Raw genomic sequence first — 24,206 nt, forward strand, 5'->3', positions numbered from 1 at the left:
GGGCAGGGAGTGTAATTAGAACAGGTACTGGAAATAAATACAGAAGGAGGGGAGAGGATAAAATGAGTAAGGATGCCTGAAAAAAGTAATAAATAATCACACTATTAACTATCTATCTAAAAAGATTGCCAATTTATTTCTGGTGCAATTCAAAATGACTGACACCATCATCTTTCACCCAAAACAATTCAAAATGCACACAATTAAGTAAAAGTAACATTTATTTTATGTTATATAGAAGAAAACATTTAAATCTTTAACCAACTATTTAAGGATCTTTGACGGATACCAGCATCTTTATTCATGGACATGGCAAGGATATGGCTTAGCTATTACACCCATAAACTGACAGTAGCAATGGTTACCTTCTCACGACAAGAAAGCCAGGGTCACCAACATTCCATCATGGATAGAGGAGTGTCCTATAACGTAATCCCTCCCTAAGACACTGTTGGCAGTTAATGCTGCTGGGGGGAGAGGAGTTATATTCCTCAGCAGTGTAGCCTCTGGAAAGTCACCCTTACTCAAGTTAATAAGCCCACAGTGATACAAACCACCCTAATTAAATGCAACAGAACATAAGGAAAAAGTTGAATAAGAAGTTGTTAGGAAGGAGCTTGGAGGAAGGATATACAAAAAAAGGACATGGGGGTGAATATGATCAAAATATATGATTTATATAATTGTGAATGAATATAAATTGAAAAGAATAATCCTCAGCATCCTAATTCCCACCACCCTAGAACATGCACAGAAAACACCACTCTTGTGTGTACCATGGTCCACATCTCTAATGTCTCCAGGACTCAGCATGGTCTGAGCTGGGGCCAGACCCTGAAGAAGATTTAGGCGCCTACAAGTTGCTGCAATAATGACAGACTCCCATAAAGGGCAGACAGAGGCATCTTGGCTTCCAGATCCCAAGTTGACCTGGGATTATTCAGCTCCATCTTCAGACCACACTCCTTCAGCAATTCATAAGTAATGGCCAAGCCCTCACCCTGGAGTGGGGCAAGAAGTTGAGGCTGGAGAGTGAAGGGGATATTCCAGGGATACTTGAAGTTCGGCTGCAGGATACTCTTTACCTAGAAGAAAAACTCTCAGATTTGACAGACCAGGCTCTGACACCAGTGTGAAAAAGTTTCTGTCCTACAAGCAATGAACCACACAAGATAATGAACTAAGCAAGACCTGGATCACTGTGCATTGGTTCCTCAGCTACAACATGGTAATTATAAGGCCTGTGCTGCACAAGAGTGCCGTGTGTGTGTGTGTGTGTGTGTGTGTGTGTGTGTGTGTGTGCATGCACAAGTGTGTATATGGCTAGGCACACTTTTGTATTTACAGATAAATATATGGGGAGAGAAAAGGCAATTTGAAAATTATAACTGTAAACAGAAAAAGGTGTAACTGACATTCATCTCCTTCATCCCTACAAAGATGCCTTCTTAGGTGGCTAATTTAGATCTAGTAGGCCTGGCCTCTGGGACCACCATAAATACAGAGACTCTCCTGACAGGATCAAACCCAACCTGCCTGATCCCCAGAGAGAGAAGGCAACCAGGGACATTCCCAACTCCTCTATTTGTAGAAACTATATTTTTTTCTTCTAGAATGTTCTTCATCTTCCTGCTTTCCTCTCTCCCACTCCCTGGATTGCTAGGCTTTGGGGTTTCTTACCAGCTCTTGTTGATGGAAGAGGAGCCTCTTCTCCATAGACTGGGCCAGCAGACTGAGTTGGGTATCACTCAGCACTGAAGGAAAGGATGTGTGAGGAAACAGAAAGACAGCCTCAATATTTTCCTCTCAATATGAACTAAGACACCCAATGAGAGGAAAACTCTGGAACAGAGGAATATGCCCCATTGGATTTGAAGGTCAAGCTCACAGTCTCTAGAAAGCTCTTCTGCCCTTCAGACGGCTCCAGATCATAAGAGACATGACCCAGAGCCTGACAATCTAGAGGCTGAGACAGGAATCATCTTATACCAAGGATGTGTGAAGAGAATGGTGACTGCTCACTTTCTACACCTCAGTCTCCATCCACAGTGCATGGACTGTTATCATCCTGAGCCTTGTTGATGTCACAGAGCAGGGTGACATGAGAATGATCATGATAATTCAAGAGCCTTGGGGGAGGTGGATCTAAAAGAGCCCTCTGAGAACCAACACCAGGACTCTCCCACACTTCCCTCAAATCATTCTTACCCATTAGGGCTTGAAGGAGATAAAGAATGAGGTTCTTTAGGTCAATCCATGGGGGTCTTGAGTCCTGTCGCAGCACATCTAGGATCACAGCACCTGGGCCATCCATATGCCCCGACTGATCCAATTCCAGCTAGAGGAGATAGATGTTCTCTTAACGACAGCATTCCCCAGTGCTGTCGATGAATGACTTTATACATGCTGAACGAATCCTCTACCATGAAGCTGCAGCCTGGCTCCCTATTCCTTTCATTTTTCTCTTCTGTGTGACAGGGTCTCAGGTTGTTGCCCATGCTAGCTTTGAACACACTATGTAGCCCAGAAAGGCCTTGAACTTGCAACATTCTTGCAAGTAGCTTCAGCTTCCCATGTCTGGCTCAAAACCATTGTTGTATAATGTGCCTATGTCTACTGGAGTTAAGCAAGGTGTGGGCGATAGGTTCTGACTTCCCCAGGGGCATCCTGAGCAGATTTCAGGGACCACACTCTCTAGCTCTCATCATTGTGCGTGGAGCCAGAATCCCCAATCTTTGACATCTTGCTTAAGCACGTGGGCATCATGTACATCCCTTCACTCTCATCTATCTCGGCACTTCCATTACCCAAACTGACCCTTCGGCTTGATCACCTGTAGGCAGCTATGGAATTCTCACCATGTTCATCAGGTTATACAGAATCTCCCTGTCACTGAGCATGGGCAGGAGGCTAGAGAACACGACATCTTGAACATCCTTTGAAAGCATGGACAGTTCCCATGTTTTCTCAGAAACCTCATCTTGCAGGCGCTTGAAATCTGGTCATAGACAGCAACACCAATCACAGAGTGAGAGCAATTCTTCATTAAATATTACTGGGATGCTAAGCCCTTCTCCTTCAGTACCATTTCCAGTGGTTAAAAGTTCTCCATTGACCTGACTGAGCCCCACTGAGGCAACTATCATAAAGGTAGAAAGAACTACAGAGCAACCAGTGTCAGCGCTCTGGAAGGAGGGAGCACAGCACTGGGAGTGGAGATGGAAATTCTGAAAACTAGTTAACACAAGTGGGAGAAAAATGACCACGTGTTCATGTCGGGGATATGTCAGGAAGAAAATGTACTGTTAGACTCCAGAGGTGACAGTCCTCTGTGTTTTGGATCAGTTTCCATGTGTGATAAATGGGGACATGGTGAGGAGTCAATGAGTCTGTCTTTGTCAGGCACCTGGCACGTAAGAGCCACACTTAGTAATAACTATCTCCACCATCTGTGAAGAACTAGCCCAGCATGCATTGGAGGGTATTCTGGTTCTGCCAAGTGTCCTACAGGGTTTTCGGTGAGTGTGAGAGGATGCCATAGTGGAAGCTTCAAAGACATGGGCACTTTCATCCAATCATTTCACATTGCCCATGCTGGAGTAATGCCTGCTTCCTGGGAAGTCCTCAGTGAACAATGGAGCAGGCAGTTGCTCATATGTGAGTTGAACTAACTAAAAATGTGAACGCAGACCTTAGTTTTCTGAGTTCCAAAGAAAGTTCTTATTTGAGTTCCAAGCCTGTGGTTTCCTGATAGAAGCCTAGGTTTTATAAAGAAAAACAAAAAACAAAAACAAAAACTCACCTAGATGGAAGGGTTCCTCTATCCTTCCTAGAAAGAGAAGCACAAGCTTTCTTCATGCTCACTTTGCTCAGGACACACACACTGTGTCTCTCCTGCCATCTCCTCCTGCCCCATTCCCAGTCTATGCTTTCTCCACACCAGCCTTCCATGATCTTTCCCATCCCACAGGAACCAGAGCCAGGGCTAGGGCTAAGCACCGGAGCATCACCTGGATCTCCACAACAACCCCACCAGACACATACTCACCAATTGGAGAGATATAATTTATCTTCCTGACTAGAAAGAGAAAATACATTACCCCACCCAAGAATTAGTGTTTGACCTTATTTCCCCTGTATCTCTGACATTTTTTTTATCCTCCATCCCCACACCTTGTTTTGAAGACCAGATCTCAAGTCCTCGGGCAAAGACAATCCAGTGGGTTTTTTATTATTATTATTATTATTATTATTATTATTATTATTATTATTTAGTTTTCAGCATGAGGGAGCAGGTCCGACTCTCATAGCCCCAGAACCCTTCACTTACCTTGCCTTCTTATTGAATGTGGCCCTTGAAAGAGAAATTAAAGGGCTCACTCACCAAGACTCACTCTCTCCACTCCTTCCCTTACCTCAGACCTTCCCAACTCCTCCATCCACCCTTGCTTTTCACCTTGCAATTCTACTTTCACAGGAAATTTCCTATGATAAATCCATCCCCAGGTAGATCCTGTACAATAAAGACATACCTGTCTCAATGACTCCAGAACATATTCCGACCATCTCATCTGAGGCAGCAAAACCTCTTAGCAGCCTAGGTACCATACCTAGAAAGGTTTTCTTCTTAGCTTTAGCAGAAAGGAGAATGGCTGAATGGAAAAGAAACTCAATTAGGAGAGATGCAGTTACACCTGCTAGAGTAGTTCCCACACACCATTTAGAGATTCTCAGGCCAAACCCTAGGGATGATGTCAACCCAAACACTAGCCTCTGTGACCTGTAAATCACACCCTTTGAGAGTTGCCCTAAAACTTGCATTTTATTTTATTGAATTGTTTTCATTTATTTGCTTATTTATTGTGTGTGTGTGGATGCCACAGAGTACATAGAGTGGTCAGAGAAAAACTCTGGAAGTCAGTTATCTCCTTCCAATATGTAGGACCTTGTCGGAGTCTCTCCCTGACCTGTTGAAGGGTTCTTGGGGGGACGAGAGAGGAATGAGGAAATATTAGATAGAAATATAGATGAAGAAGACAAGAAAGACAGAGACACAGGATAGCTTTGTGAGAGCCCTGGGTCAATACCCAGCCACCTCCAGATTTAGTCTAATAGGCATTTTATACACTATGAAGGGGAGAAGCAAAAGACCTACCCATTTCAAGATAAAAGCACAATATACAGCCAAGTGTAGACTCTTCAAAATATCTAGTAAACACATCCCTGGCCAAATCATTCCATCATGCAGCCCTGCTGGGTAAAGCAAGGTCAGATTGTCTGGCCTTGAGTAAGGCCTTACTAAGGAGGCTCTGTGGGCCCCTACATAGTCCCCCTTATTTGTGGGGCATACATGAGCTGCAAAGAGGGTGCCAAGGGGAAGTTAGACAAATAGAGCTTAAGCTGTTTATGCAGAGTAGACACAAATGGTGCCAGAGGAAGTTAGTTTAAGCTGTTTAGCAGAGAGTAGATACAAAGGATGGTGTGGAGAGGAAGTTAGCTTAAGTTGTTTACACTTAGAGTAGATACAAGGATGGTGCTGAGAGGAATTTAGCTCAAGTTGTTTATGCTGAGATAAGATACTAAGAACAGGAGATGATGTCAGTGCATAAACAACTCGTAAACAAGAAAATGAATATAGGGTGACCTTTAAAATGATTGGTTGGTTCCTTCACCCCTCCTAGAGTTCTGAGGTTTCTGCTATAAAAGAGGCTTACTGCCTAACAATAAATGAGTTCTTGCTTGACTTGACTCCCCAATGCGTCTGATTGTCTCCTGGTAAGAGGAAGGCTGGGAAATGGGTGAGCGGTGCACTTACCTTTCCTGAGTTCCAGGCCATCTCTTCACAGGTGACCTAAATTCCCAGTAGAGCAGGACCTCACACTTCTTTAAAATATAAAGAGTCCCTCAGACCCCTCAGATGGACTGTGCCTGTATTAGGTCTTCTTTTTCAACCATACAGTTTTACCCATCCTTGAAACACACTTTCCAACAAGTATGCTCTGTCTTAGGTTGATAGCTCACAAGAAGGCCTTACCCATCTCTGACTACCAGTCTCTGGAAGGGGAAGGTACAGAGCCTAACTTCATGAAACTCTGAATCAGCTTTCCACCAAGGGCTTGCAAATAGCTGTAATAATTACAGCACTACTCCTGCTTCTTTGGCTGCTATACCTCCTAGTAAATGAGTAGAGGATGATCAAAATGGAATGGCCTTTTTAAACAGATCTAAGATGACTACAGCCTTTTTAGGTGCATCAAGCCATTTTTTAAATCAATAAACTCCTGATACAACTGCACCAAATTAATCAGTAAACTCCTGATGCAACTGCATCAAATCTAAGGACTCCTTAGCATCACCATACCATGGTTCACTAACATTAACAAGTTAACATCATAATTCTAGCATGAACATTACTGTACAGAATTACAATTCTCACAAACTTACATCCAAAAGCAAACTCTTAATAGAACTCTTTATACTTCATAGACACAAAATAATTCCACAAACAGTTCCATTCCTACACAAAACAGTTCATGAGTCACCACAGTTAATAGAGTAAATAAGTGTAGGTGAAATCAAAACTGTCTCATTTCTGAAGTCTGAAAAATTCAAAAACTCCTTTCTAATACCAGTCTTCACATTCCACTGAAAGCTCAAGATCAGGGCCTGACTTGCCAGCTGCCCCAAAGTCTTTGTATAGCTGTTCAAATCATTATGAATCTGAAGCAAAAAGCTCCAAATACAAAGAAACCCATGACCAAAAACTTGTTGCAGTTCCCTTGAATGCAACAACCCAGTTGAAACAAGAGTCTCTAAAATTTGCTCTCAGCTACAACAACACTTTCTGGCCAGAAGAATTCCCCTGGAAAATCTACCCTAGAGCAAAGTTGGCATCAATGTCACTGTAGCTGAGTGACTGCAGACCTCTTCAAAATAGCTCTCCTTACAACCAGAATGAACCAGGATGCCATCTCTTAAAGTAGCCACGCATTTGTTCACCACCAGCAAATAGAAACTGTGCAGCTTTAGCAGCTAGCTCTGTCTTATTTTGGCTTTTTTTATAGTCCCAGTCCTTCTGCGCCTCCTATCTCTGAGCCTGCCAGTCTAGAGACCCTGGTATCCTGAGAGTTGAAGGTTCTCAACTGCCTCACACTGCATGGGCTCAAGTTGCCTCCCTGCCAGTACAATCTGAGGCTGCCCTTCAGCACCCTGGTCCCATTACCTGCTCTACTGGTTGCTTGCACAATCAAATGCCACCCCCAGGGTGGCTCTATGGTTCCAGCTGTACCACTGGGGGCTCAGGCTGTCCTAGGTTTCAGCCCATCTTCTCTCCATTCAGCCTGGAGCACAGCTCTGTCTCAACTCAGCAACCTAGCGGACTCAGACCCTGCTTATTCCATTACAGGGGGTATTTCAAAACCTCTTCAGCATTCTCCATGCAGCAGCCATTGTTCACCTTTTCCATACTGTCTCTGCTCAGCTTGTCAAGGCTGAGGAATATAGCCTCCAGCTATGTCAGTCTGGCTTCTACAAACATCCAAGCCAACTGTGTTCTCCTCACCACAGTTCCTTCATGGCAGAAAGCACACAGACCCTCTCTACTCAAGATGGCTCTCTTGGCATCTGCTGCCTATGACTCCATGATGCTCCATGGCTCTTAGCCACTGATGCTGGGCCCAGGCAGTCACTGCTCTCGCTCTTGGTTTCTAAATCTGGAAGTCTCTAAAGTGGCTTCTCATTCTTGGACTGCTAGGTTTGAAGTGTGTGCTCAGTCCCAGATGGTGCTTTCTGCCACTAAAGACAAAAAAGTCGTAACACAAAACGTCCTGGAAATTTGGGACACCATGAAAAGACCAAACATAAGAATAATAGGGATAGAAGAAGGAGAAGAATACCAACTCAAAGGCACAGAAAATATATTCAACAAAATCATAGAAGAAAACTTTCCTAACCTAAAGAAAGAAATACCTATGAAGATACAAGAAGCTTACAGAACACCGAATAGGCTGGATCCAAAAAAAAAGTCCCCCTTGCAACATAATAATCAAAACACTTAACACACAGAACAAAGAAAAAATATTAAGAGCCGCAAAGGAAAAAGACCAAGTAACATATAAAGGCAAACCCATCAGAATAACACCAGACTACTCAATAGAGACTATGAAAGCTAGAAGATCATGGACAAATCTCATGCAGACACTAAGAGACCACAGATGCCAACCCAGACTATTATACCCAGCAAAACTCTCAATCACCATAGGCAGAGTAAACAAAATATTCCAGGATAAAACCAGATTTAATCAATACCTGTCCACAAACCCAGCCCTACAGAAAGCACTAGAAGGGAAAATCCAACCCAAAGAAGCTAAACACATCCATGAAAAATCAAGCAATAGATAATCCCACACACCAACATACACCACAGAAGGATAACACAACACAACCACAAAAAATAACAGGAATCAACAATCACTGGTCATTAATATCCATCAATATCAATGGTCTCAACTCACCTATAAAAAGACACAGGCTAACAGAATGGATAAGAAAACAGGACCCATCCATCTGCTGCATACAAGAAACACACCTTAACTTCAAAGACAGACACTACCTCCGAGTAAAGGGCTGGGAAAAGGCTTTCCAAGCAAATGGACCTAAGAAACAAGCTGGTATAGCTATTCTAATATCTAATAAAATAGACTTCAAACTAAAATCAATCAAAAGAGATCAGGATGAACATTACATATTTATGACGGGAAAAATCCACCAAGATGAAGCCTCGATTCTAAACATTTATGCTCCAAATACAAAAGCACCCACATTCATAAAAGAAACACTACTAAAGTTTAAAATGCACATCAAACCCCACACATTAGTAGTGGGAGATTTTAACACACCACTCTCACCAAAAGACAGATCTACCAGACTGAAACTTAACAAAGAAATAAAGGACCTAACGGATGTTATGACTCAAATGGACTTAATAGATATCTACAGAATATTCCATCCTAACACAAAAGAATATACCTTCTTCTCAGCACCCCATGGAACCTTCTCAAAAATTGACCACATGCTTGGACACAAAACAAATCTCAACACATACAAAAAAATTGGAATAACCTCCTGTATCTTATCAGACCACCATGCCTTAAAGTTAGACCTCAACAACAACAAAAATTATAGAAAACCCACAAACTCATGGAAACTGAATAGTGCCCACCTGAAACATCAATGGGTCAAGGAAGAAATAAAGAAAGAAATTAAAGATTTCCTAGAATTCAATGAAAATGACAGTACAACATACCCAAACTTATGGGACACTATGAAAGCAGTGCTAAGAGGAAAATTCATAGCTCTAAATGCACACATAAAGAAGATGGAGCAATCCCATACCAATGAATTAACAGCACAACTGAAAGCTCTAGAACAAAAATAAACAAACTCACCCAGGAGAAATAGATGCCAGGAAATAATCAAATTGAGGGTTGAAATCAACGAAATAGAAAACAAGAGAACAATACAAAAATCAATGAAACAAAGAGTTGGTTCTTTGAAAAAATCAACAAGATAGACAAACCACTAGCCAAATTAACCAAAAGGCAAAGAGAGAGCACCCAAATTCACAAAATCAGAAATGAAAAGGGAGACATAACAACAGACAACGAGGAAATCCAGAGAATCATCAGATCATACTTCAAAAACCTGTACTCCAAAAATGGAAAACCAGGAAGAAATGGACAATTTTCTGGATAAATACCACATACCAAAATTAAATCAAGACCAGATAAACCATTTAAATAGACCAATAACCCCTAAAGAAATAGAAACAGTCATCAAAAGTCTCCCAAACAAAAAAAGGCCAGGACCAGATGGTTTCAGTGCAGAATTCTACCAGACTTTCAAAGAAGAACTAATACCAATACTCTTCAAAGTGTTCCACACAATAGAAACAGAAGGAACACTACCAAACTCTTTTTATGAGGCTACAATTATCCTGATACCCAAACCACACAAAGATGCAACAAAGAAAGAGAACTACAGACCAATCTCCCTCATGAACATTGATACAAAAATACTCAACAAAATATTGGCAAACCGAATCCAAGAATACATCAAAACAATCATCCATCACGACCAAGTAGGATTCATCCCAGGGATGCAAGGATGGTTCAACATACGAAAATCAGTCAATGTAATACACCATATAAACAAACTGAAAGAAAAAAACCACATGATCATCTCCTTAGATGCTGAAAAAGCCTTTGACAAAATCCAACACCCCTTCATGATAAAGGTCTTAGAAAGATCAGGAATACAAGGAACATTTCTCAACATAATAAAAGCAATTTATAGCAAGCCAACAGCAAACATCAAATTAAATGGAGAGAAACTCAAAGCGATATCACTAAATTCAGGAACAAGACAAAGCTGTCTACTCTCCCCATATTTATTCAATATAGTACTAGAAGTTCTAGCTAGAGCAATAAGACAACAAAAGGAGATCAAAGGGATACAAATTGGCAAGGAAGAAGTCAAACTTTCACTATTTGCAGATGATATGATAGTATACATAAGTGACACCAAAAACTCTACCAGGGAACTCCTACAACTGATAAACTCCTTCAGTAAAATGGCAGGATACAAGGTCAACTCAAAAAAATCAGTAGCCCTCCTATACACAAATGATAAAAGGGCTGAGAAAGAAGTCAGAGAAACATCACCCTTTACAATAGCCACAAATACCTTGGGATAACACCAACTAAACAAGTGAAGGACCTTTTTGATAAGAACTTTAAATCTCTAAAGAAAGAAATTGAAGAAGATATCAGAAAATGGAAGAATCTCCCATGCTCATGGATAGGTAGGATTAACATAGTAAAAATGGCAATCTTACCAAAAGCAATCTACAGATTCAATGCAATCCCCATCAAAATCCCAACACAATTCTTCACAGACTTGGAAAGAAAAATACTCAGCTTCATATGGGAAAACAAAAGACCCAGGATAGCTAAAAGAATCCTATACGATAAAGCAACCTTAGGAGGCATCACCATCCCTGACCTCAAACTCTACTATAGAGCTATAGTAATAAAAACAGCTTGGTACTGGTATAAAAACCGACATACGGACCAATGGAATCGAAGTGAAGACCCTGACATTAATCCATGCACATATGAACACCTGGTTTTTGACAAAGGAGCCAAAACTATACAATGGAAAAAAGAAAGTATCTTCAACAAATAGTGCTGGCATAACTGGATGTCAATATGTAAAAGATTACAAATAGATCCATATCTGTCACCATGCACAAAACTCAAGTCCAAGTGGATCAAAGACCTGAACATAAATCCAGTTACACTAAACTTAATAGAAAAGAAAGTAGGAAGCACTCTTGAACACATTGGCACCGGAGACCATTTCCTAAATATAACACCAACAGCACAGACCCTGAGCACAACAATTAATGAATGGGACCTCTCGAAATTGAGAAGCTTTTGCAGGGCAAAAGACACAGTTAATAAGACAAAAAGACAGCCAACAGAATGGGGAAAGATCTTCACCAACCCCACATCTGACAGAGGATTGATCTCCACAGTATATAAAGAACTCAAGAAACTAGACATCAAAATACTAAACAGTCCATTTAAAAAATGGGCTAAAGAGCTAAACAGAATTCACAAAACAAGAATCACAAATGGCTGAGAGACATTTAAAGAAATGCTCAACATCCTTAATCATCAGAGAAATGCAAATCAAAACGACTCTGAGATACCACCTTATACCTGTCAGAATGGCTACGAACAAAAACACCAATGACAGTCAATGTTGGAGAGGATGTGGAACAAAGGGAACACTCCTCCACTGTTGGTGGGAATGCAAGCTTGTACAACCACTGTGGAAATCAGTATGGCGGTTTCTCAGAAAATTAGGAATCGAACTACCTCAAGACCCAGCCATCCCACTCTTGGGCATATACCCAAGGAATGCTGATTCATACCATAAAGATACATGCTCAGCTATGTTCATAGCAGCACTATTTGTAATAGCCAGAACCTGGAAACAACCTAGATGCCTGTCAACTGAAGAATGGATGAAAAAAATGTGGTACATATACACAATGGAGTACTCCTCAGCAGAGAAAAACAATGAAAGCATGAAATTTGCAGGCAAATGGATGGAACTAGAAAAAATCATCCTGAGTGAGGTAACCCAAACCCAGAAAGACAGTCATGGTATGTACTCACTCATAAGTGGATTCTAGATATAAAATAAAGAACAATCAGACTACAACCCACAGAACCATGGAGGCTATATATATATATATAGCATGGAGGTCCCTAGGATGACTGTGGCTTATAATAAATTTTGGTTTTACTCAATTACTGAGCAAGCCTCAATGAAACATCTCACTATTAAGATGAGAATACATACTCTATCAAGATGATAATAGAAAAATAATTAATTAATTTTAAACAATAAAAAATAAATAAAAATAGAAAAATTTGAAATATTAAACATTTTACTAAAGTTAAAAAAAGGGAGAACTAGGGACTCATCATTCCTCTCCACATTCTATTCTTTCCCTTGTTTTATATATTTTAAATTTTTTTATCGGTGGATTCTGCTGGAGTTTATCAGTGGATTCTGCTGGAGGATCTAATGCAGATAAGCACTGGAGGGCTCCTGTTGCAAATCACCCTCTGGAGTGATGGAAGGATCTTTCTACTAGCACGTGGAGGAGACCTGATCTAGTGTTGGTGTGGCCCCGGAGTTTGGTTTATGTCTTTCCTCAAGACAATGAGGTTCCTCTTTGGATTCCTGAGCACTGAACGTGCCCTATGGCTGATGCTGAAGAAGATCAACATGACAGAGACCTAATGGGTCATCATGAAAAAAATCTACCCTTCTGATGCCAATGGATATTGAGAGCCCAATATGGCCAGCTTTGGCAAGCATTAATGTAAGCCTAGAAACTGTAGCCATAAGATTGGATTCTCCAGAAGAGCTGCCAGCCAAAGTCATGCTCGGATCAAGAAAAACGGGCCTTGGCAGTTCGTGTTTCTGGAGCTGTATCCGTGCCAGTGGATGTCCACACAATCCAGAAGAGAATTTGACATTGCTGCTGCCGCTGTTGCTGTTATAACAATGGCGCACACCACTGCTACTGTTTCTGGGATTACCATTTCATAATTGCTTACTACAGCTAGCACAGTGGAGACCCTGGCAACAAAAGTAGCTACTACAGTTAGTTAATCTTTCATTCTATTGGGCATGATAAATTTAATTCAGTAGTTATATACATCTCGATTGGCTTTAAAAATTATAAATTTATAAACTCAAAAAATAAATAAATAAAAAATAAAAAAATACTCCATGCCTTGTCATATAGGTTTCTTGTTAGCCTTCTAACTGACCCTTCCTTATCCACACTACATCTGAAAATCTTGCATTGTTTTACATTATATCCATAGAGATATGCTGAGGTCTGAGACTTGCCTTAGAACAAAGTTCAAGCATTTGACACATGAAATGAGGCAAGAGAGAAAAATGACAGCATTTAATGTGTGAATTAAAGTTAAACAAAAAGCAAACTTCAGAGTGTCTGCAAGTCACATTCTGAGCACTAGGGGGCGAGCAGGGCATCTTATTTACACAATCAGGCACAGCAGGAAAGGGACCAACTGGGACCACGAGCTGATTGACAAGTACAAATTTAGTCCTCATAACAGACCAAAAAGGACTTCATAATTGCCACATCACTGACCCATCACTTCAGAGTAAACTGTCCTTCTCGTGTGTCAGGGGGAAATGAGACTTTCTCCCCAAGCTGACATGAAGGCAGGAGGTTAAGTGACCTCCAGCAAAGCATCCACCCCAACCTGTCTTCACTCCTTAGGTTTACCAAGCTCTTTGCCTGATCTGACAACATTCTCTGCACCTTCAGAAACCATCACCCCAGAGTCCCCTCCCATGATCACCTCTTCTCATGCACATCCCCCCTCTAGTCAGCTCCCCTAAGTGCCCTCTACATGGAACATCACTTCTCTCCTTCTATGTACACCTCAGTCTTTGCAGTTTATCAGGTGGGGAACTCTCCTGGATTGGGCCTCTACAAACATGGCCTTGGTTCTCTGGCTACAGCTTCTGATCTAATCAGATCTGAGGTTTTATTTGTTTGTTTGTTTCTGGTTAATGTTTTTATTATTTTATTTTATTATATCTTTCCCTCTGAAAATGAAAGCTCTTTTCATTTACTATGATCTGTAATAGTAACAACATCTCCCCCAGGCATTTCAAAGGCATCTCCAGCCTGTACCCACTCCCCACCCTATGACTCACTCAAGGGTGCCTGTAGGGTGTGGATAATCTTTCTCCATAAGCCACGGTCCACTAACTGTACTATACTAGAAAGTCTATTGCTGTCAACTAGAGGATTGACTCCAGGACTTTCCTTGGCCAGAATTTACAAGATAGATATTTTGGGGGTGGGGGAAGATTGTACATATGCGTGCATGTGTGTATGTATGCCTGTACATGAAAGGCATTCCCCCTTTTTCTGAGGAGCTGCCCTCCACATTGAGGAGGACCTTGGAGCTCTGAAACCTACTTATGTTCTGGCACTCACATAACACATATTCCTAATTCAGACATCTCTGCCCCAGGGCAGAGTCTGAACCCATGGGGGAGGGGTGTGCTTACCTGGATGCATACATGTGTTTTGTGTGTGTGTCTGTGTGTGTGTGTCTTTGTGTGTGTTTCTTGATGAGAGCCATGGAAAACTCCTGTGCTATGTTGTTCAAGCCTTCTACGTACAGTTTCTTTTGTGTAGTGCTCCTATTATTTTATAGAGAGTTAATATGGGTTTTAAGATCACCTGGTGGGCCTGTGGATTCCCTGCTGAGCTTCTGAGAGTCGCAGAACCTTCACTGGCTAGAAATGAATGACTAGAGATGGCTGGGATTGGGCTTGGACTTCATCCAGCTAAAGACATCTCCATTTAAGCACTCCAAGATGGATCTCTTCCTACAGCTAGTGGTATTTGAGCTTGGACATTTTAGGGGTGGCTAAGGATGGTGGCACATGTGACTTGGACAGTAAAAAGTGTTCTTCCTCGTCTACAGTCAGGAGAGAAGAGGAGGTTCAGGTCTCTAGACATCCCACCCCCACCTTACTCCCAAGTCTACTCACCACATGTATTATTCTCAATGACCAGTTGCTTCTTCTTGTAGGCCACCACTGCACCCTTCAGGATAGGCACTGAATCTGTTCTGTCACTTCGCCACTGTCCCTGGGCTTGACCCTGGGGAGACAAAACATTCCTAGGAGTTTATAGCTCTTTGTCTCTTAAAAATCATGTTTACTTTTAATCAGGGCAACATATGCTTGTAATTTAAAAGTCAAATAAACCTAGAAAGCTCGTGAGAAAACACTAGCAGTCTATCACTTCCCCTTCTTCTTGGTCTCCATGTCCAGTCACTGCCTCTCCCACTTCTATAACAATAGTACCTGCACTGAAATTTGGGAGGTGTTCCCAGAGAAACCTGATGATTGAACCTAGAGCAACCATGATTGCCAGGCTAGTAGTTACCACTGAGCCATACAACCAACCCTATTACAATGTCTTCATTTTTTCAAACTCATTCTCCTACTCAGCCCTCGATGCTTGCTGTTCCACCCATATTCACATCTGGGGTCTGTGTAGGTGTGTACTCTCTGATAGCTGTTGGGCAAGACTGCTTCTCCTCATTCCAGATCTTGTCTCTATCAGTCAGTGTGATGTCTTCTGTCTTTTCTGTACTGTTATATATTATCTTCTGGGGAGCTGAGAGGTACATGCTTGAAAACCTTGATATTCAAAGACACCTTTAACTTGCATTTAGTTCACATTTGAAGGACATAGAATTCTAGGCTGGAAGCTGGGCAGTAGTGATGCATGCCCTTAATCCTAGCACTTGGGTAGTAGAGACAGATGGATCTCTGTGAGTTAAAGGCAGCCTGGTCTACAGAGTGAGTTCCAGGACAGCCAGGACTGTTTCACAGAGAAACTCTGTCTTAAAACAAGAGAAAAGAAAAAAAGAATTCTAGGATGGAATTCCATGGAATTTAAGTTCTTTTCCTTTTTTAATGTACAATTTTCTTTTCTTAAATATTGTTTATATTTGAGAATTTCATATATATACATATATAATGTATTTTGATCAAACCCACATACCCCATTAACTCAATTCCAACTCCTCTTTTATTCCATCCCCATCACTTTCCCCTCCCAATTTCATGTACTCCTTCTGTTTTTTATTTTTAATTAATCCATTGAGTCTCCTTAGCCAGAACATGCTTGAGTGTAGGACCATCTACTGGAGCACAGCAGCCTCTCAAGGCCTGAGAGAGGACATGAGCACTTACAATTCTGGATCTGGGTTACCTCATTCAGGATTATTATTCCCAGCTATACCCACTTTTCTGAACGTTTCATAATTTCCATAAATAAAAAAATTCCCACAGGAATAAAATTTGTGTGTGTGTGTTGTGTGTGTGTGTGTGTGTGTGTGTCACATTTTCATTCTCCATTCATCAACTTATGGACATCTAGGCTATTTCCATTTCCTGGCTATTATGAATAGAACAGCACTGAGCATGGATGAACAAGTATCTCTGTGGTCCAGTACAGAGTCCTTTGGGTATATATGTCCAGGAGTGCTGTAATTGAAGCATGTGGTATATCTACTTCTAGTTTTTTTGTGTGTGTCATTTACTCTATTATTTCTATGCTTATTGTTTCATCTGGATAAACTGCCAATTGGCGAGACTGAGATACTGAAGTCACCTGCTGTGTGATGTCTTTCTGTATTCTGTGAATATATATGGCTCCCATCATATAATTTTTAAAAAAAAAAAAAAAAGCTGTTTTGGACTATGGCAAGAAAGCTTACAGCCAGGCAGGAAATCTGAGCAGAGAGACAAGAGAGAAGGGGGCGGAGCCAAGGGAGATTCTAGCCCTTTGCCAATGTAGCAGCAAGATGCCAGCAGACAAGTAACACCGTGGCCATGTGGCAACATGTAGATTAATAGGAATGGGTTAAATTAAGATGAAAGAGCTAACTAGAAAGAAGCTAAAGCCATAGGATATACAATTTGTAATTAATATTAAGCCTCTAAGTGATTATTTTTTAAGTGGCTGGGAGAGCTCAGATGGAAGAGATTCATCCAGACCTGGAGGCTTGGCAGGACTGGAGAAACTTCCGGCTACAGTCATCTACCATTGAGGTTAATCCGTTGCTTTACATTTAGAAGTATTTGCATTATGAAGCTGTGTGGAACCACGTTTGGTGCAAATATTTTTAGAATTACAATGTCTTCTTGATAGGTTGATCTCTTGATCAGTGTGGAGTGACATTATTTCTTCTGATTATTTTTGGATTGAATTCTATTTCATTGGATTTTACTGTAGCATTTCCTGTTAGTCTACTTGGCTTTGCTCTGAATACCTTTGTCCAATCGTCACTCTTAAGATAGTTTCCATCTTTGGTGGTTGAGTATGTTCCTGGGAGACAGCAAAACAGATCCTGTTTCTTAGTCCAGTCTGCTAGTCTGTGTCTTTTATTAGGGAGTTGAAATCACTAATGTTCTAAGTTTATTGATTCTGTCATTTTGTTTATTTTTATGGTGTTTGTTGTCTTTTGTTTAATCACTGACCTAACACTATTAATTTTTCCTGTCACTACCTAGATATTCTTATCCCTTTTTTGGGCAGAAATATTCTTTTTAGTTTCCTCTGTAGGGCTGGCCTGATGGTAATAAATTCCTTTCACACGCTTTATTGTGAAATTTTATTTCTCCTTTGACTATAGCTGACAGTTTTGCTGGGTATAGTTGTCCAGACTGTCTGTATTCTTTTGGGATTTGCAGTATATTAATTTGAACTCTTCTTGGTTTTAAATTCACCACTGAGAAATCAGCTGTTATTTTGATGAGCCTGTCTTTATATGTGACTTGGTCTTTCTTTCTTGTGGTTTTCAATATCCTTTCTTTGTTCTGTACATTTAGTGTTTCTACTTTTACATGATATGATAGTTTCTTTTCTGATTCTATCTAGTTAGTGTTCTACATGCATCTTGCATCTCAATAGGCATCTCTTTCCCTAGATTTAGAACATTTTTTTCCATGATTTTGTCAAACATATCTCCTGTGCCTTTGTCCTGGGTCTCTTCTCCTTCTTCTATACCTATTTTATAGATTTGGTCTTTTTATAGTGTCCCAGAATTCCTGCATGTTATGTGTACCGGGTGGTTTTGTGTGTCAACTTCACACAAGCTAGAATCATCAGAGAGGAAGGAGCCTCAGCTGAGGAAATGGCTCCTTGAGATCCAGTTGTAAGGCATTTTCTCATTTAGTAATCAATGAGGGAGGGCCCAGCCCATGGTGAATAATGCCATCCCTGGACTGCTGGTCCTGGGTTCTATAAGAAGGTGGACTGAGCAAGTTATTGAAGCAAACTAGTAAGCTGTTCCCCTCTCTGGCTTCTGTATCACCTCCTCTTTGAGTTCCTGTCCTGGCTTCCTTCAGGGATAAACAGCAATGCTGAAGTGTAAGCCAAATAAACCCTTCCTCCCCAACTTGCTTTTTGGTCATGGTATTTTGTAGCAGTAATAGAAGACATTATGTTTATGGGGTCTGTCATCAGCTGTGGTTGATCAAATTCCTCTTCCTTGACTTCAAGCTCTTTCACTTGATCTGTTCTGTACTGAGACTTTCCACTAAGCCTCTTAACTTCCTGAATTTTTTTCATTTCAAGTTTATTTAAATTTGAGTTTTCTTTAAAAATGCTCTTTATCAAATTCCTTATTTCATTCAACTGTTTTATTTTCAGTCTTCATCCTGGCATTTATTCATATCTTTTTAAGGTATTTGAAGGTATTTATAATTGATATTTGAAATTATTGTCTTTTTTAAGATTTTATTTTTTTATTATGTATACAGTGTTTAGCCTGCAGGCCAGAAGAGGGTACCAGATCTCATTATGGATGGTTGTGAGCCACCATGTGGTTGCTGGGAATTGAACTCAGAACCTCGGGAAGAACAACCAGTGCTCTTAACCTCTGAGCCATCTCTCCAGCCCTGAAATCATTGTCTTTGGTATCATCTAAAGTTGTTTTTCTCCTGGAAACTTAACTATGGGAGTACTAGTTTTTCAAGGAGACACATTAATTTGGTTTTTTTTTTTTTTTTTTTTTAGGGAGGGTTGTTTTGTTTGTTTCGTGTGTGTGTGTGTGTGTGTGTGTGTGTGTGTGTGTGTGTGTGTGTGTGTTTGGTTTTTTGCAATAGGTTCTAGGCATATGAAGTTAGGCTGTTGGCACATTTGTTTGTTGAGTTGGCATTGCTATTACCCCAACTGTCAGTTTTTGAACCACCCGAATGATGCTTAAGATTTAGTCTTGGGACCACTTGGTGTTGATGTGAAACTGGAGTATCAGAAGTAGTCCTAGCTCAGCTAGAGCTAGGTGCAGCTTCTGAACACAGGAACAAACCTTCCAGAGAATTAGCAGGGACTCACTGCAGACACTCAGAAGTCTGTGGAAGGCTTCCATGGTTCTACTGTGGTCCTTAGGTGTCAGGAGCTGGAGTCAATGGAGGTCTCATGCTCCAGTGGACAGTTGTACAACCATGATCACACAGAGTTCTCAAACTCAGTGGGTTATGGAGCAAAACAAAAGACTTGAATGGGGGAAAGCAACTTGAAAGGAAGAGGGTGGGTTGCTGAGTGTGGCAGGAAGGTAAGAGAGACCAGGGCAAGAGTAATCAGAATGCATGTTATATATCTATGAAATTATCAAAAATAAATTTAATTAAAATACTTAGTGAATACAGAATTGAAATATAGAGAAGAGAGATTATGTTCCATATTTTAGCTAATAAATGAATTCTATGATAATTTTTAAATAATGTTTGGTTGTGGTAAGAAGACTGTGTAAATCCCATGTGCTTAAAGTATTTAAATTTTGCCCCTTCAAACATTCCTTATCAAAGTCAGGTATAGTGGATATACCTGTAATCCCACAGCATTTAGAAAGTGGAAACAGCCTAGCAATGGTGACACACACCTTAAATCCCAGCACTCAGGAGGCAGAGATAGGCCAATCTCTGTAAGTTTGAGGCCAGCCTGGTCTACAGATTGAGTTCCAGGACAGCCAGGCCTGTCTCAAAACACAAATAAACAAACAAAAAAGGAAGACCCAGAGTTCAGGGTCAGCCTCGGATCCATAGGCAGTTAGAAGACAAATCTAGGCTATATAAGACCTTGTCTCAAAAATTATTTGTAATCAGATGGTCATAGAAAGTAGATTAACAGCAGCAGTTTAATTAAGGTATTCCCATGTTTTTCCAGCCATGAAACTCAGTGTGCAAATAATACAGAATCCTCACATTTTTATTTCTGAAGCAAACTATTATTTACTCAAAACAAAACATGGTACCAAACAACTATGTCTAGTTTCAAATGTATCAATATGTGTTAATCCTATGTATTAAAGCATTATAAATGAAGGCGGTAGGATGCAATCTAACCAAGTGAACTAACTGGCTGGCCCCTCACTGGCCTGCCCCCTCATAGGAGAGCTGCTCCCTTCCCCAAATTTGGGAACGCTGGCCAGCCCCACTTTGGGTGTAGTGAGAGCTGGCTTCACCCTATCTCAGATGAGGTCCCAACAGTCCTTGCTGACAAATTCAGCTACCCAGACCAACATCCAGGGCTTTGAGTTGGCACTCTACCAATATTTCCCCATCTATGACCTACTGGAGTACATGAAGGGACTGGTCCTTCGGAACCATAGCCACAGAAGCTCCATGACTCCAGGCAATAGCATGATACCCGAGAGGAATTTCAGAGAGGGGCCAGTATTGATGCTGTACTAGAAGCCAGAGGCCTTGAACTTGACCAGCAACACACTATACAATGAACATTTGCAAGTAAAGCTGTTTGGAGAAAATACTGCAGGACACACCACAGTTCCCAATGCCACCAAGATGAATGAAGAGGTGACAGAGAGGTGGAAAATATGGAAGAGCAAAGTGGTTTTTTGTGGTTGTTTTGTTTCACTTGTTTGCATTTTTGTTTGTTTCTTGTTTTTGTTTGTTTGTTTGTTTAGTTAATATTCTTATTTGTGGTTTTTATTTTCTTATTTTTATTATTGGTTTTTAAGTTTTCCTTTGTGGGAGATGCTACAAGGATGAAAGGTGGATATGGAGGGACAGGGAAATGAGTGAAATTTGGAGTGCATGATGTGAAATTCTCTAAGAATCAATAAAAAAAAAAATATGTTTAAAAAAAGAATGCAAGCTAAAACCAGGAGTTAACATATATTACATATGAGTAGGGAAGAATAAGGACCACACCCTTTGACACCCTAGAAACTGGTCACCAGATGCCCTTGACAAAGATGGGTGCACTGGCTGTACTTGATGTTTTATTCTCATCCCTGTCCCATACCTTGGCAATCTGATGGGGGATGCCCACTTTTCCTGAAAGTTCTACACTGCTGCTGTCTTCCAGCACAGTACCCTTGGTCACTTCAAAGGCCTCTGTCACCACATACAGTTCCTTCTTTCCCATGCGGCAATTCTTCACAAATGATGGCTCCTGACCGAGAAGCTTCCTGAAGGTGTAAAATAAGAATGAAAGGATCCAAATGGCTAATTTCAGAGAAAAAGAGACCAAATCATGAAAAAAAAATGTGATCCAGCCTTTAAGAGCTAAAGAGATTGAGTCAGCTTCAGGATGAAATGTAGTTCAATCTATAAAGTGATGGCCAGGCAAGCATGAGGACATGAATCAGCTTACTCAGGAGCCACATTACAGCCCAATGTGGTTATAGTTGACTACATGCTACCTGTGCTTGAACTCTGCTAAGACAGTAGACAGTAAAAGTTCTTGTCATAACAATAACAGTTCCTGAGCTGGCAGGATGGCTCAGCATGTAAAGATGGTTGCGGACCTAAGCTTGATTCCCAGACACACACAGCAAAGGGAGAGATCTGACTCCTGAAGCTGTCCTCTGACTTCCACATTTGAGCCATGGCATGAGGGTGTGCATGAACACACACACACACACACACACACACACACACACACACACACACACACTCAGTATATAAATAAATGTAATAAAGAAAAATTTAAAATAATGGTTACCAGGTAAGGTGATAATATGTTACTGACTTACACTTATATGCCTATATCAAAACAAAATGCTGCACATGAAACATGCATTTCTACTTCTAAATTATACCTCAAAAGAGATATGGTAGAAGTCAGCTAAGTCCCAAAGCACTGGGATGTTAAAGTGATTGGTACAGTCTTTGTAACATTTTAATCAATATTCCAATCTTACTTCTACTGATTCTTTCCTCACTACATGCCCATACAATGAACAGAAACTTCTATCACATCAGAACTTGTGTCTATCTGTCTTGTTTTTCTGTCCTTATCACATTAATAGAGCAGTAATGGGTGATTCTGTATTAATGAGTATTATTAGGGAATGCTAAGCCATTATTTCAATGACTTGTAAAAATGATAAAGCAGAATAATGTGAGTTGTCATAAACCCTGCTTGAGGACTCTTTGCCTACAATAACACATCCCTGAACTTAGCTGACCCAAAGTTTTACCTGTTTTGAAGACTTTCCAGTTTTGAATCTGGGATGCTAGTACACTGAACCTCGATGTCGTATCCACAGGACTGAACAAACTCTGCTGATACACTTCCTTCTGCAATGGCGTTGACACCAGTGTTAGCCTTCAGTTTCCGGGATTCAGTGTGTTTCAGGGGGATGGGAACAGACACTTCAGGCTCTGAAGAGGAAAGGGGACAGAAGTTTAACCAAGAATTCACTGTGGAAAAGCTGCTCTGGAGAATGGGAAATACAAGGTCAGTTCCCCTCCTCAATTAAACCTTAGTCAAGAAGCTACCTAATAATTATATGTATAATATACAATAATAATTAATATCTGAAATATATTTTACTACAGAGGGCAAATTCCAGAGCCAATGGAAGCACAGTCTTAATCCTAAAAGAGAAAAGCATCATTTGTGAAGTGTTTAGGAGTCCCCTGAGATCATCTTTTCAAATACAGATCCAGCCCTGAGGCAACTGGGTGAAAATGAAAAATACCAGGGACTTGCAGACAGACTGACCTCAGCCTGGATCCTAATTCTACCATTTTGAGCTATGTAACTTCAAACAAATTGTTTTAGGAACTTCAATTACTTTTTTGTAACATGGGTATCATATCTCCATCTAAAGCTTGGAAGTATTATATGGCCAGATGCAAGGAAGGGTCCAGAAAATAAGTGGATCCCTATAGGACCTTCCTTGTCCTTTGCCTTTAAGCAGGATGGCTCATTAGCTACCTGTCTGGACACCTCGTGGTTCTTGGGAAGCTACACTACTGAAAATGCTGATTTTTACACTTCTCTGACCCTTGGCTGACCATACCTGGGACTGGACAATTTGGCTCTAAGATCTGCAGGAGGGAATATCCAACTGGACTGTCTTCAGATTTCCAAAACAGTGACTGAGGATCTGTCTGCAGTATCTCAAAGTGGCGGAACTTCATCGCATCTGACAGACGTTTGACAGGCTTCAGATCTTTTCCTTGAAGTTTCTTGACCACATCCTTGCAAACCCAGTCAAATGAGTGGGGCATGTTGCTAGCATCAGACAGAAGGAAGTGCAAAAAATTTAGTTGAGAAAAGAAAGAGTGTAGTTGACTTGTGGAGACCCACGGAGGATTCCTAGTAATAAATTACTCAGGGTCTGAGACTCTGAGCCTGCTTTACCAAGCAGGGCTGCATAAGAGGATGATTTGACCATGGGTGTGGTTACCAGGTGTTTGGAAGCGTCTACACTTGGCCGTGCAGTGTACATTGATTGAGCAAGGGAAGGTCTTTTGCCCTGCCTCTTGTCATTATTATAAAGAGCCCTTTTGAAGAGGCAGAAGAGGCCATTGGTTATTGATCTTGAAGCTATCCTGTGTCTCTTTCTCCTCCTCACTATCTTTCTATATAATAATTTGTTATCCATCTCCCACCGTCATAGGTGGTAGCTGGCCTCCCACAGATGGTGCCACAACTTGGAACTTGGGAGCAGAGGAGACAAGGAAGAGAGAGTAGGGGAAACCGTAGAATCAGTTGGACATGTCCAGTTATA

The 24,206-nt window shown here is 40.9% G+C and overlaps 1 protein-coding gene across 1 annotated transcript in view; it reads right to left on the reverse strand.

The window, feature by feature from the left end:
* Nucleotides 1-203: 203 nt before the first annotated feature.
* The window catches only part of LOC114697707 (gasdermin-C-like), a 36,379-nt gene continuing 12,376 nt past the window's right edge, over nt 204-24,206 (reverse strand). The window contains exons 2-13 of the mRNA XM_037197502.1: nt 23,493-23,707; nt 22,665-22,848; nt 21,485-21,650; nt 15,190-15,301; nt 4,533-4,652; nt 4,331-4,354; nt 4,049-4,078; nt 3,803-3,829; nt 2,859-2,998; nt 2,209-2,338; nt 1,681-1,754; nt 204-1,085 (exon numbers count right to left, since the gene is read on the reverse strand). Of these exons, the coding sequence (XP_037053397.1) occupies nt 846-1,085; nt 1,681-1,754; nt 2,209-2,338; nt 2,859-2,998; nt 3,803-3,829; nt 4,049-4,078; nt 4,331-4,354; nt 4,533-4,652; nt 15,190-15,301; nt 21,485-21,650; nt 22,665-22,848; nt 23,493-23,703 (1,458 nt within the window). The 5' untranslated portion in view covers nt 23,704-23,707 and the 3' untranslated portion in view covers nt 204-845. The remainder of the gene's footprint in view (nt 1,086-1,680; nt 1,755-2,208; nt 2,339-2,858; nt 2,999-3,802; nt 3,830-4,048; nt 4,079-4,330; nt 4,355-4,532; nt 4,653-15,189; nt 15,302-21,484; nt 21,651-22,664; nt 22,849-23,492; nt 23,708-24,206) is intronic.

Source organism: Peromyscus leucopus, chromosome 20 (genome assembly GCF_004664715.2).
Source record: "Peromyscus leucopus breed LL Stock chromosome 20, UCI_PerLeu_2.1, whole genome shotgun sequence".
NCBI lineage: Eukaryota > Metazoa > Chordata > Mammalia > Rodentia > Cricetidae > Peromyscus > Peromyscus leucopus.